The 15,019-nt window shown below is 42.2% G+C and overlaps 1 protein-coding gene across 1 annotated transcript in view; it reads right to left on the reverse strand.

Moving 5' to 3' along the window:
* Positions 1-13,863, reverse strand: part of GRM7 (glutamate metabotropic receptor 7) — an 888,187-nt gene extending 874,324 nt beyond the window's left edge. Inside the window, exon 1 of the mRNA XM_037055712.1 lies at positions 13,283-13,863. Coding sequence (XP_036911607.1) covers positions 13,283-13,801 — 519 coding nt within the window. The 5' untranslated portion in view covers positions 13,802-13,863. The remainder of the gene's footprint in view (positions 1-13,282) is intronic.
* Between the last annotated feature and the right edge of the window lie 1,156 nt (positions 13,864-15,019).

The following is a 15,019-nucleotide window of genomic DNA, read 5'->3' on the forward strand; positions in this document are numbered from 1 at the left end:
ATATATTAAAATAAGGTCATGAAGTACAGAACCTAAAAAAAATTACCTGAAGATCTAGAACCTCTATAATACTCCCATAAAAATACCTGTTAGTAATTTATTTAAAAAGTCTTCCTCAGAAGATGGCATTTTCTGTATAACTTTTAATGTATTGTTTTTGAGCACGATTCAACGAAACCCAAATGAATAACTGCAAGAAGGCCTGCCAGAAGAAAAGCATAGAGTTACCTGCTGCAGGAGATAATTATCCTGCAGGATGAGTAAGACCCTATACTTGACCTCCAATAAATTAACATTAAATTGAGTGGATGAGTCATGGACAGAACATAAGAATACTAAAAGGCAAAGGCAAGTACCAAAAGGAATACATGGGAATTTTTAAGAAAATAAAATATTAGTTAACTGAATCTGGAAAGGCTGAAGGGAATAGGAATAGATTCCTTTTTTTTTTTTTTTTTTGCAAAGGTCCTCANTTTTTTTTTTTTTTTTTTTTTTTTTTTTTGCAAAGGTCCCCTTCTCTCCCTTCCTGTAAACAGGCAAGGATGCTGTGGCAATTAGAGGGAAATGAGAATAGAGAATTTTCTCTACTCTTTTTGGAGTGGCTGGAAGATTTCTTTACCAGGGTGTGGTATAATAGTTTGTGGCATGGCAAACATAGATTTATAGTTGTTCATATGGAAAATAATTAATAAATAACAATACAAGAATAAACTGTTACATGTACTCACAACTGTAAACCTACTTTTGCCCACCCCATTTAAGAACTCTTGAGGTCAGATAAGTAGTGATTTAGAAGCCTGGCTTCACCTCTTGCTATGTTTCAAGTTAATTGTCTTTTCAACGCTTCTGTCTATTTGTCTGTAAGATGAGGATGATAAGTGTTTCTTACCTCATCTCACATTTCTCATGAGGAATGTGAAAGAACATGATATAAGTATGAACAGGGTTAAGCTTGGTGCCTGGCACACAGAAAGTACTCAATGTGGTGTGACAACGATAACTATGTTTGTTTTGTTTTTTTTAATTTTTTAATATATTTTATTTATTTATTTATCTTTAGAAGGGAAGGAGAGAGGGAGAGAAACATCAATGTATGGTTGCCTTTCGTGCGTCCCCTGCTGGGAGTGGGCCTGCAGGGAACCAGCCTGCAACCCAGGCATGTGCCCTGACTGGGAATCGAACCGCGATCCTCTGGTTCGCAGGCCCGAGCTCAATCCACTGAGCTACACCAGCCAGGGCCACGATAACTATGTTGATGGTGGGAGTGGCAGTATGAAAATTTCCCCCCGAACCTGGCTCTGACTGGAAGAACCTCTGGGTTCAGGAGGCCTTACGTGTAAGCAATGTTTGATCAATGTAAGCTGGCTGTACAAATGATTACGTGCCTCTTGAGAAAAGGAAGGGCCACGGATTTGCTCAACTACTTAATAATATTAGTAATAGTAGCAGTCATGGAAGCTAAAATGTGTTAAGTGCTTACTATATGCCAAACAATGTGCTGAATGCTGTAAAAGAATTTACTCATTTATTACTCACAACAATGCTATGCATTGTAGATCCTAATATAATTTCTTCTTTTCAGATGTACAGCGAGGCTCAGAGAGTTCACAATAAGCACCTAAGATTATACCCTCAGTGTATGATGGCAGTGAGTTCAAATTCAGTCTGTCTTACTTGTTCTTAATCATGAAACTATACAATTATACATTTTTCCCTTTGCCTGATTCTCCGTCTGAAGCTTGAATATTTCACTTGGCCGGTGGGTGAAGAAGAGAGAAAATTCTCCGTCTTTGATCCTGCTTGGCCTCAACATCCAATTTCGCTTCTCAAAACAGGAGTTGTTTCAATGGGCAACAATAAATGGTGTGTCCTGGTGAAGCCACCTTGGTGTCTAGGGGTCAGATACCAGTGGAAGCAAATGCTGTCATGACTCTACCCTTGTACAAAAACATGACAGGGATGGGAGTTGGAGAATAATGGAATAAGACATAAGGAAGATAGCAGTGATGATGCTGATGACGATGACAACAATAATAATAATGACAATGACACTGTAATAAATAGACCACACAGTGCTCTAAGCATTGTATCAAATGCATGGCAACTGTAACCTCATTTAACCTTGAAAACAGTTCTATCAGCATGGAATATCATTATGATTATTTTACTGAAGGGAATACTGAGGCCCAGGTAATGAGATAAATTGTCAAAGTTCATGTGGTTAGCAAGTGGAAAGCAGGGATTTAAACTATGCCCAGCACCTAGAGTCTTAACCATTATACCATACTGATTCCCAAAGATAGAGAAATTCCAATAATCTTTCCCCATAACCCACTCTTGCTCTCCAAACTTAAATAAATCCAGCACAGAGAGAGAGCAAGCCTGGAGAGTGACAGCTTAGGGAGTGCCAATCATTTCAACACAATGTCCTTTGCTTGTTAAGATACCCTACAATTCTTGCCTTGGCTGGTGTGGCTCAGTAGAGTGTTGGCCAAAGGGTCACTTGTTTGATTCCCAGTTGGGGCACATGCCTGGGTTGTGGGCCAGGTTCCCAGTGGAGAGTGTGTCGATAGGCAACCACAAACTGATGCTCCTGTTCTTCTCTTTCTCCCTTCCTTCCTCCTCTCTCTAAAAGTAAATAAATAAAATCTTTTAAAAAGATACAATTCTTGTGATAACTTTCTCAACTAATTACTAAGAAACAGGAAGCAAAGATTGTAAGTATGTCCCTACTTATGAGGAAAGTGGGACAGCATATTTGACCCTGGGCTTACATTTTTTTTCAGAAAATGTGGCCCCAGTAGACATATACACTATTAGATTCTTTCCCCATCTCCCAGATCCAAAAGCAATATATCATTTCCATGTCATGTTTTAATAGTTCCACTGTTCTCATGCCTGTGATTCATCCTCTGGCCTCTTCTTTTCTTTATTTTTATACAGAAAGATGCTAAATCTGTGCTGATGAGAAAAGGGTGTGTTAAGGGAGGGAGCCATGGTGCCTCACTGTTTTGTACTTTTTTCATCTTAATTATATTATGCCAATTCTACTGAACTTAATTATAATGAATACAAAATTATGCAATTACCCTCTGTTCTGTTCTTCAGATACTATATTTTGATAAAATTTACTACATGATGCTTCCCCTGAATGCTAGAAATAGATGTGTGTTGATATAAAATTTGTTATAATTACAATTAAAATATAGTTTACATAATTATAGTGTTAAAATAAAATTACAGATGTGCAGAGACAATGCGGTCATTCATTTTTTTTTAGTGTAAGTACATGTTTAGACCAATATCTGGTAGCCAAATGAATAAGGAACAGAATTTTGGTTTAACTACAAAGGATATTTAAGGACTTGCAAATACCTAAATGGAGCTCAAAACCAATGGGATAAAATTTTTACCATTATGTTTTCAATTGCAAAGTGAATGAAAGAAGTGAAATCCCTGGTAAAATTATTCAAAGTAGTTACCCATACAGATATTATAAGACAAACACATTACTTTTCCTTGAATCCTGGGACAACTGCTTTAACTTTAATGTTTATCAGTGATACAAATTCTCCACTGAGTCTGATGAGGCGTGTGTGTGTGTGTGTGTGTGCATGTGTATGTATAATTGCACTGAATTAGATTGTCCACAGTTACTTCTAATTAAAGAGGTACATTATTACAACTAACTTAAACCTTACAAAATGTGGTTATTGCTGCAATATCAGAGTGAAAGGGAAAAGACTGGAATGTTCACTCTAAATGTTTGCAGTTATAATATCTTAACTAAAATGGGTCACAAAGACCAGTAAAATAATGTGACACCATTTTGCTCAGTTTTAATGTGAATATAAACTATAGTTGACCCTTAATTAACTCAGGTCTGAGCTGTATGTTTCCACTTATATGCAGATGTTTTTGAACAAATATACAGTCAATCCTTTGTATCCAGAGCTTTACATCTGCAGATTCAACCAACTGTGGATCAAAAACAATATTTTTGATCTGTGACTGAAAATTCATAGAGGTGAAGAGCCGACTGTATTTATTTCGCTATACCATTTTATATAAAGGACTTGATCATACATGGATTTTGGTGTTTGTGAGGGTCCTGGAATGAATCTCCCACAGCACTAAGGGACCACTGAGTTTTTGAGGAGTCAGAAGTTATATGCGTATTTTGGACTGTGCAAGAGAGTCAGTGCCCCTAAATTAAATGTTGTCAAAGGTTAATTGATAACATATACAGGATTTTTCCATTTCAGACCATTATTTTTAGCTAACTGTTTATTAAATTTTTGAGAGCACAGTGTTAATCATATTATTTCATTTAATCTTTATAATGACACTTTCATGTAATCCTTCTTAATATTGTTATTTTATTAAAATGTATCTTCAGTCTAGACCTTTCTTCAGAACTGCAGACTGGCACATACAACTGACATTCAACATCTCTACTTGGGTCTCAAGAAAACATCTCAAATTATATGTTGCCAAAACTAATATTTAGTCTCCTAAATGTGTTTCTTCTTAAGCTTTTTCCATCTAAGGTGATAGTGACCTCAATATTCCAGTGGCTCAGTCCCCAAATCTTGTATTTGCCCTTGCCCCCTTTCTTCCTTTCATGACTCACGTTCAATTCCTAAGAAATGCTGTCACAACTTTCTGAATTTGCCAATTCTTGAAACATCTGCTACTAACATACTAGCTCAAGTCACCAACATCTATCTTATAGACATCAGTAATCTCCTCTTCAGATTCCGATTCCACTCTTTCTCCCTATCCTCAATACCACAGATAGTCTTATTATTTTAAAACAAGAGACAAATTGTGGAGCCCCTGTGCTAAAATCCTACCACTGGTTGCCTACATTCAGAGTAAAAGACAAATGCTTGTGATGGCCTCAAAGGACCTACCCAATCTATCCCATCACACCTCTGTTCTCAAGCCCTCCTGCTGCCCCTTCTTCCCCACTGACTAACTCAGACATTGTGACCCCCTGATATTCCTCTAACCTGCCAAGCATATTTTTGCCTTAGAGTTTTGACACTGGCTGTGCCTGCTCTCAGCATGTGGCCTCCCCCAAATCCCTTGGACAACTCCCTCATTTCAAGTCTTTGCTCAATTGTCACCTTATGAAATCTATCCTGAATACCCTATTTAAAATGAGAACCCACCCATACACCCCTCTAGCACTCACAAACCAATACTCTTCAGTGCTCCAGATTCCTTTCCTTATCCCATAGTACTCATCACATTCTAACGTATAAATCCATCAGACTTATTTATAACTCTCATCTGTTCCTGCATGGCAGTGTAACCTGAGGGGAGAGAGGGCAGAAGTGAGAGGAGAGAGGGAGAGGGAGAGGGAGAGGGAGACAGAGACAGAAGGAAGGAAGGAAGGAAGGAAGGAAGGAAGGAAGGAAGGAAGGAAGGAAGGAAGGAAGGAAGGGAGGAAGGGAGGAAGGAAGGAAGGAAGGAAGGAAGGAAGCGGGGAAGGAGGAGAGGGAGGGAGGGAGGGAGAAAGGAGAAGGAAGGAAGAAAGGAAGGGAAAGAAAAAGAGAAAGACTTGTGTATTTTATTTACTGATAGGTACTAACATGTAGAACAGTGCATATGGGGGTACTTAAAATATTTCTGGATAAAATATAGATGAGAAAACTAGTAGTAAAGCCAAAAAAGCTTAAGTAACTTCAAGTTTCTGTAGCTGGAAGAGGATCACAATGGAATTCAAACTGGGGGCTGGCCAACTTCAAGGCCCACTGCTCTCAGCCTCCTTGCTGTCTTAGGTCTATGAACTTCATCACTGATTTCAGCAATGCAATGGGAACTCTCATTCCATTGAGTAGTATCATTAAAAATAAATAAATAAATAAATAAATAAATAAATAAATACACAGAAAAGTGAAATCCATCATAAATTATAATGGTAATTTTACAGCAAATTTAGCAATAGTGACATTTAGTGATAGCATAATAATAATAGAATAACTTTTAAATAAACAGAACACTCATTGCATGCTAGACTTGGCACTAGCATGTTTCCATGAAGGTTTTGTACAGTCCTTACAAACATTCAATCAGGAAAGTACATTTTTATTATCCACATTTTAAAGAAAAGGAAATTAATGAGAGAGGTGTGGTACCTGTTTGATCACAGTCATACCCATAATAAGCAGTAAGTATACATTTAAATTTAGGTCTAACTCCAGAATTTTACTCTTAAGCCATACACAAAAATTTTGATAAATCCTTTGATAAAAGTGTGTTTTCTACTAGAAAATACCCTACATTATGTCTTCCTATGCTAATACTTTCAGACCATAATCTACTTTAAAACATGATTAAAAGGTTTAAATACTACTTTAGCAAATTCAAATATTTGCATCTAAACAATAATGCAGAAAAGCAGGCTGAGCCCTTCGATCTGGCTTTCTTGCTATCTCCTATCAAGACCAAGAGAAAAAAAAACAGCAGCCACTCAATGGAGATGGAGAATTCTGTAAATGATCAATTATAAAACTATTACACTGCAGCACTGTTATAGCAACAGGAAAAATAATCCATTAAACTTAAAATTCTCCTACTCCTCACTCTGCAGCCCACACAAACATTAATGTTGCATTTATTAGGATGTATTTCATGTGCTCTATCAACTTGACTTTCAGCAATTGTGTTAATACAGTCCTCTCACTTTGCACATATATCTGAATGATGGATTTCCCCACTTGAGGTCTGTAGAAAAAGTGGAGTGAATGAAATAAAGTTTAGGAAGAGCCATCATAATCCATAATAATGGGCATTGAATCAGGACAAAGAAAGACATCTTTTCTTACTTATTTGAATGAAAAGTCTACCATATATTTATTGCCTGCATACAGGGATACCTATTAAGTGATGAAGAACAAACATCTTTTATTTGGAACTGAGAATTTGTATGCTCAAGTTTCTATGGATTCACAGATTTAATCTTGTTTTAGAACTGAAAATATTATATCTTTCTGTAAACAGATGTGGTTAAGCAATCAGCCTCTTTGATGTCTTTAAGCCACTATAATTCCGGGGTAGACAAATCTATAATCACTTTGAGCATTTCTACATTTGTACAACAACTGAGCAGTACGGTTAGTGGTTAACAGCCTGGATATTGTCAGACAAATCTAGGTTTGAAACTAGACTTTGACACCTGTGATGTGATTTGAGTTATGAGAATCACTTGCTTCAGCTGCACAACAGAGATGAAAATATGCCATTTGCAGGACTACTGTAAAGACTAAATGAGATGAGGTATTTATAGTACATCACACAGTGAGGACTCAGATTATTATTATTACGGTCACTACTATTCTTAAAAAGAAATTAGAACTTCTGATCTCCTAAAATAAGGTATGTGTCCTGTGTCATTGTAATCTCACATATTTTTTATCTTATAATCTGCAACCAAGAAACATTTAGTATTAGGTATAATTGAAAGGAGGTTACTTGCCAAACACGGAAATAATATTAAGTGTGCTGGCCTAGTACTCTTCTCAGATAAATATTTACCTATAAAATTATATACTTTTGTGTTTTATTAAGTGCCTAAAACATATATTTGCTGTGCTAATTGACCAAAGTCCATGAATTAATTAGTCTGACTATATGTTGCATAAATGTCCTTTTAAATAATAAACATATGTGCATTGTAGTTGTTAGAAAAATGTGTTTACAACTGTTCTTTTTTGCCTCTTAAAGTAAAAGAGGATGAGAAGGAGTTAGGCCTGATGTGTACTGTAGACTGCCCCAGGAGTTTAATGTACTTTGTAGTCCATTATGCCATGAAAACGCTTCTGTGCCCTGGGGATATCAACACAAGATTTGCTTTAATGAAAGAAATCAAGAATGATTCTCAGGCTTCCAAACTGAAGACTTAGAGGCTAGAGTTAACATCAGAAAGTGTTTGCTGTCTCTCTCAACGGCATCAAGATGGGAAACGTGTGAAAAGAACTAAAACAGTAAATGTTGGGAAAAGTGGGGAAGAATGCATAGTTTTGAATATCCCAAACCTGGGCTAGAAGAATTATATTTAAAGTATAGAAGATATCAGATGTTTCACTTGAATTCCAGTCAGTGGGCCTTATATACATGTGGGAACTAGGCTGTTGTAGTTCTGACACTTTCAATTGCTTTCAATATGGCTAAAAGAAAATGTTAAGGAAAACAAAACAGCAAGTGCTAGAAATTGGAAGTTCAGGGATGCAGTTAGAGTCCTTTGGATTTAGGAGGTCCAGAATACCCATAGAGCTCTGGCTCCCTCCATCACTCAGCCCCGCTTACCACAGCATGACTTTTTTCCCCACAGAATCTCTTGTGTTGGATGACCACTGGGAGTTCTGAAGTCCTATTTCCACAGCTTTGTAATTCCAGAGAGAAGTGACAATTTCTCCATTTCTTTCTGACAGAAAAGTTTGGGGGAGGATTCTGACAGGCCAAGCCAAGGCCAGATGCCTAGAGTTGAAGCAATCATACCTGGGGCCAGGGAGGAGGCCCTGTGTTTTCCAAAAGAAAAGCCTGTTGTTTTTGCAGGATAAAAGGGTACAGGACACTAAATAATGTAAGCTATATCTGCGACTCCATCATTCTTACTCTCTGTCCCATGTCATAGCCATGCAGTAAGTTGACCTAGGCAGTCATTTTCTTCATCACTAGCCTTAGTATATATCACTGAGGAGCACACTGACAGACAAATAAGGGAAAAGTCTAAATATGGGAAATCAGTCACTAAGATGATTATGTGAAAATATATTCTTAAAACGATCCCTCAAACTCACTCAAATGTTCAAGGTGGAAATCGGAAATACATTATAAGATTTGACAAGAGCAGGTTTTCTCCAACCTAAACTGTAACACAAAGACACCAGAGACTCCTGGATACTACATTTTTTAAAGAAAATGATCAGATAAGGAAAATAAGGCCTATAAAAAGTAAGTGACTCCATTAGGGTAACAAAGTTAATTAATGGCAGGATTGAGACTAGAGCATACTTTGTGTAATCTGGCTACAGTCTTTTACATCCATGGCAAAACCTATATGTATAAAAATAGAGCACTTGTGATTTGTTAAACTCTATATGTTTTCAAAGTTGAATTAGAGACATACACTATTTCAATGATTCTTGAAGAAAAAATGTCCAAAGACATCCTGATTGTATGAGTATGTACACATAAAATACACATGGGGGTATCTTCAAATATAGTATGCACTTATATCTTTTCCTTCCCTCTCTGCTCTTTTTAAAAATGTCCCTTTAAAAATTGCCCACTCACCATATGTTAGGTAAATTTCCTGAAACACAGTAAATGTGGAGGCAGAGATTGTTATAGAGATTATTCTAAATGGCACCGACATCTATATTTATGAAATTTTAAAAAGAGTAGGTTAGAGTTGCTTTAAAAAAACACACAATAGTAATACCACACCATACCAGGTGCCCGGTTCTATCCAATTACATAAGATAGATCGGGAGGTAGACAACTAGATAGATAGATAAGAAAAAAAGAAAGAACACTAGGCACTTGTGTATAAAATGTCCCCAAAGCTTGAGATAATATTCAAGCTTCAATGGACAGAAAGAAAACACAAATTTACAAATGTATTTCATTTGTGGTATCAGGTCCATGGGTTTAAATTTGTGACGTGCTCCACCAAAGGTCAAGTGGACCAGTTTTTCCGTCTAGTTGCTTTTGATGGAACAAAACTGAAGCAGATGCCATTCAATTCCAAGTCTACAGCTCAGACTATGACACTACACTGAAATATTGTTCATTCCGAGTCAGGAGGTAGTATTTGCTCTCAAGTCAAAAACAGAGAAGCTGAATAAAAACATTCCCATTACTTTCTACTATAATATATCTTACTTGTAGCCCATAAAACAGTGGTCAAGGGATTTAGCCTCTGGTTACAATATTATATAAGCTCTCCGCTTTTAGCTATCCCCACCCTGTAATTATTTTTTAAATATATTTTTATAGTTGATATTAATATACACTTAATCTTTCTTAGCATTAGAGAGTATTTTTCATATAGGTTCAGAAACAGTTCTCCAGCAATTCCTCCTGGATGGTTCTTTGAGGCTGAAAATGTAGCAGGGCAGCAGGTACAGGACTTAATTACAGTTGGCAGAGCCCTGGCCACACACTAATTTCATTAGCCTCAAATTCCTGGATTTGAAAGACTCACTGAATATGATTCCTGTCCTTTGACATGTCACTTACTAACCAATTTAGTGTGCAAAAAGAGGAGAGAGAGAGAGAAAGGACTTTCCCAGCTTATATCTTTGGTTTGGAAAACCAGCAGGCAAGTGAGAATGTGAAGTCATAGACACTATTCACATTTGAGGAGACATTCTTGCCTAGGTCCTAAATGTCAGCAATGAACTTCATTCCAGGCTTTGCTGGCAGCAGCAGCATTGGTTACATCTACTACTATCTCATTACTCCCTCCTGCCCCTCAAGTGCTTAGCAGCCCCCATTTAAGTCACTAAGTCATTCCTTCCTCAAGCCTAGCAGCTTATCTCACCATACATTTTTGTCACAAATTATAGGTTTGATACTGTCCCCACAACAACCCATAGGGACTGAGGAAGAGAGAACTTAAAACTCTGGAGAGCTAGGAATTCAATCATTTAGAGGAGTTTCTTTTTTTATAGGACAATTTTAATTGAGCTGAACCTAGCAACCCCAGAGAAGATTCACCTGGTTCTTTTCCTCTCCCTAAATTGACTGTGCCTTTGAACAATGGGTCTGTATGCTTCTATTTTCCCAATTCATTTAGAAGCTTTACACAGTCTGGGAACCTGGGGATTTGATTGCATGCCAGGAGCCTCTAAGATCACATGCATAAAAGGCTGCTAAATATTCCAATGTGGGCAATCATTAACCAATGCCCACACCAATGGTTATATCCAGCTTGCAGCATGGTCTACAGTTGGTGCATTCCTCCCACCACCAGCCTCTTCTCAATAAATGCAGGTGAAAACTGGAGGCTTCTTTTCTCCTCAGCTGTTCAATCCAACATGAATATCTGCAATTTGCAAATTAGAGGAAAATGACAGTTTTCTCTGAATGGCTTTGCTCCCAACCCACACTGCTAACGCTAGCATTCGCTTCCTTTCCTTCCCAGCCCTGGGAATTGGGAACTAAGCGTGAGGCAAGCTCTTTCTCTCCTCACAAGTGCCTCAAATTCACACACCAGGGGAGGAATCAGCACCCCCTGGAATCTTTTTCAGCCCAGTCCTTCAACCTAGTCTGCAATCTCTCTCTTGACTTTAACATTTCACTCTTTTTTTTCTGATAGACCCATCTGCAGTACTGCCGTGCTCTGAGCAAAGGCAGAAACAGACAGCAAAATAATCTAAAAATGCTAAACACCAAACATACCTTCAACCCCCAGGGTTCTGAAAAAAACATGTGATTTGCCCCAGGGGTTCTCAGGTGATTTCTGACCTCATCCTCACCCTCAGCACTGCCCCCTCAAGTTGTCTAGATTTAAGTTCAGGGGTTAACAGAAGCACTTCTGGGTTTTGCTTTCAACAACTCAAGTTCTTTCCGAAAGTGTCAAGTCAGAGTGAAGGCTGACTAGGTCCAAAGCACTTTTGGGTTTGCAAACATCTAGTGATCTCCAAAATGGCACACTCGGGAGGTGTTAGGGTGGCTCAGATGTCCAGAGGCCATACCAGGCTGCAGCCTTGGAAGGCACCCCTCCTTCTGGCACAGAAACAAACTTCACTCTTCTGGGAGCTGATGTGGTGACAGCTTGACTTTCACAATGAGTCCCCTCCAGAAACCTGACACCCTCGGGGAAAGCACTTGAGAGGCAATTCTTTAATAGGCAAGCATAAGGGCACCAGAGTCCGCCAGAATATCTGGGGGAGGGATTAATTGGGTCTGGGTACTATCAAGCAGGGAGAGAGCTGTGCATTAGGAAGGGATCATCTCAAAACAGAGATGAACACAAAACTTGTAGGTGGGGGTTGAGAAGGAGAAGAGAAGCAGATGTTGAAAGGGAGGGGAAATGAAGAAAAAACAAAGCAGGGAGAAAGAGGAGAGGAAGGTACATAGGGAGGAACATGAAGAAACAAGGAGAAGGGAACCCACAATCACTAGACCCTAAAACTCAATTTCTTAACCCCTAAAGCCATCCATTTATACCCAAGGCAGCACAGGAGCCACGGGGCAGAGGCTGCGGGAGCTGCCGGCTGGGGAGCACTGCGGTAGAACCCATCGCTCAGCTGCCCCATCCGCCTTCTTCCAATTTCGCGGTGGCCCTCGGGCGCCCGGAACCTAGGGACACCCGGCCTCGCTCTGCGCACCCCACTCACTGCCTTTCTCCAGGAGCCTCCTCGTCCGGCTCCAGGAACCGTCCTAGGAGAAGAAGATTAGGGTTGGGGGCCTGCGTGAGGGAGGTCTTGGGAAAGGACAGGCGGAGGGAGGAGGCAACGAACGCGATTTCGTTTCGCAGTTAGCATGAGCTCATCTCTGGCTCTGAAGTGGCAGGACTACAAAGCTCATCTCCCAGCTCCTGCCAGTAGCCGGGACTGCAAATGTCATTTAGACCATGCAAACATTTGCTCACAGCAAATCACCAGGGGGGTCACGTCTGCAGGTGGCATCTCCCCACTTGGGGAGCGTCCTCATGCCTTCCCCCATGCCCTCGTGGAGACAGGCTACAGGTCGGGGGGAATCCAACCCAAGAGAGGTGGGCAATGATCATCCACATGTAGATGAAGACCTAGCCCTCGGTTTAAGTGGTGCCTCCCTAAGCTCTTCTCCAAATTTCCCAAGGTAGCTGCGGCTTGCCAAGCGGCTTGGGACTGGGAAGCTGGGGAGTTGAGAAATGCCCAGGTTCGAGGCTTCTTCTCATTTTTCATAGTCCATGCTCCTAACCCGCTCTCACAGGAGCCCCGCACTTTTACAAGCCTGTTTTCGGACCATATTTCACTCTAATGCAAACCCATTTAAATCATCGCCTTGTTTTTCGCAGGTTGCTTCTTGTAAATGGGGCCATAAATCCAGGATGTCAAGCCGGGTGGAGTGAAGCGCGGACAGGGGAGAGATGGAAGGGAGAAGAACCAAGCAGGGAAGGCACCTCCTTGGGTGGGGTGGAAGGGATTCGGCAGGATCTCCAGGGTGGAAATGCGCGAAGGCTGACCTGACCCTGCACCCCTGGAGTCAAAACCAGCTTTTTAGAATAAAGAGCGCGGGAAGTAAGGCGCACTCTACCCCTGAGGAAGCGCCCCCCTACCTGGAAAAGCCTCAGGATGTTGGCTACCATGATGGAGACCGAACTCCCCGAAGCCCCAATCACTCCAACTACTTTCTCCGGCTTGACGAAAACCGGAGGCTCGCCGTTGGTGCAGCGCACATCGGAGGTGTCCTTCTGGATAAGCGCCTGGACGAAAGTGAGCGACTGTTCGAGCGCGTAAGTGTCCCTGGAACAAGTGTCCAGGATCCGCGCGCCCAGTGTAACGTTGGGCAGCAGGTTGGGATCGCTGTTGATCTGGTCCAGGGCGTAGAGCATTGCTTCCAGCCTGTGGATCCCGTTCTCCCTCTTGATGTCGCCGCAAGGGACTCCGCTGGGACCCTTGGCATGCACTGGGAACAGCCCCCCGAGGGTGACGTCCCCCTCGATCCGGATGGAGTGCGGGGCGTACATCTCCTGGCCGCGCGCCGCCGCCGCCAGCGCGCACAGGAGCACCTCCAGCACGCAGCAGGGGAACTTCATCAAAGTCAGGACGCGGAGCAGCTTCCCCAGCTGGACCATGCTGCTCCGACTGCTGCGGTGGCGTTGGCGGCGGCGGCGCCGGAAGGGACCGTGGTGGGATCACCGGGGTCCAGGCCCCTCGGGGTAAGCTTCTGCGGGGAAGCCCAGGGGTTCCTGCTGGCACTGAGGGTGAGGGAGGGGATGCGGGAGAGTGTAGGGGATCCCGCGGCGCCAGCCAGCTTGGGGCGCCGTGCGCTGTCGGTTCGCCGGCCGGCGCTCCGCGCTGGCGCTCTCCGACTAGCTGCTCGCGCTCTTCAACAGCCCAGCACTGGGGAGAGGGCACGGATTGCTATCGCTTTAAATGGTCGTTCGGCTCCCTCTTCTCCTCCTCCCACTCTCTCCCTCCCTCGCTAGTTCTCGGTCTCTCCCCACCCTTCCCAGCGCCCGCCCTCCCCACTGGTTTGCATCATCACGCAGGGAGGGGCTGCGTGCTGAGTAAGGGGGGTGTGGGTGGGCGGGTGGCGGTTTGGGGGGGGGGCCGGGGTTTTGTGGAGGAGTGCCGGCGATTGGGAGTTTCTAGGTCCCCAGGGAATCTAAGGATTGCTGGTCGCCGGCGAGGGACGAGCTCTTGCCCCCATCTCTCTGTAGACTCTTCTTGATCGCCCGCCTGCACCCACATACACGAGTGGCGTCAGCCCTGAGATGGGGCCGGGATGTCTGGTGCTGACAGCTCCCAGCCCTGAGGTCCGAAGCCCCGGCTGTCAGCTCCGGGAGAACCCCGGGGTGTTGCAAGGTGCAGAAACCAGTGATGGAAATCAAGGGAAGACCCTCTCTACTGCTGATCCACCCATGCCAGTTTCTCTCAAGAAAATAACGTACATACCCGCAGGACCCTGATTCATGACTTACAGAACCTTTACTCGGGCCAAGGAACTGGGCCAGCCTGTAGGAAAACATGCCGACAAGAAACGTTAGGAATGGAACTACTACATTCTTGGTCCTCAGGGTTTACTGGGGCCAGAGCCAGATGAACTGACCGAAATTGCTACTAAATCTGTGGTGGAAGCCTCACACTTGCCCATTTTCTTCATTTCGTCTCAAGAGATGGAGCGACTGAAAACTCTGCAGAGCGCACTTTCTTCTCGGGCGCTGACAGGTGTGAGGCTCCCTCCTACCCATTTCCAGAGATGCTTCGGGGCTGGTGACAGGTTTTCGAGGGCCGGAAACGGCAGAAAAGAGGTGCTAGTAGGAGGAAGAAAGAGGAGCAGGCAGAAATCT

This window comes from Sturnira hondurensis, unplaced genomic scaffold (genome assembly GCF_014824575.4).
Source record: "Sturnira hondurensis isolate 20B ecotype Veracruz unplaced genomic scaffold, ASM1482457v3 Scaffold0008723, whole genome shotgun sequence".
In the NCBI taxonomy this organism is placed as follows: Eukaryota; Metazoa; Chordata; class Mammalia; order Chiroptera; family Phyllostomidae; genus Sturnira; species Sturnira hondurensis.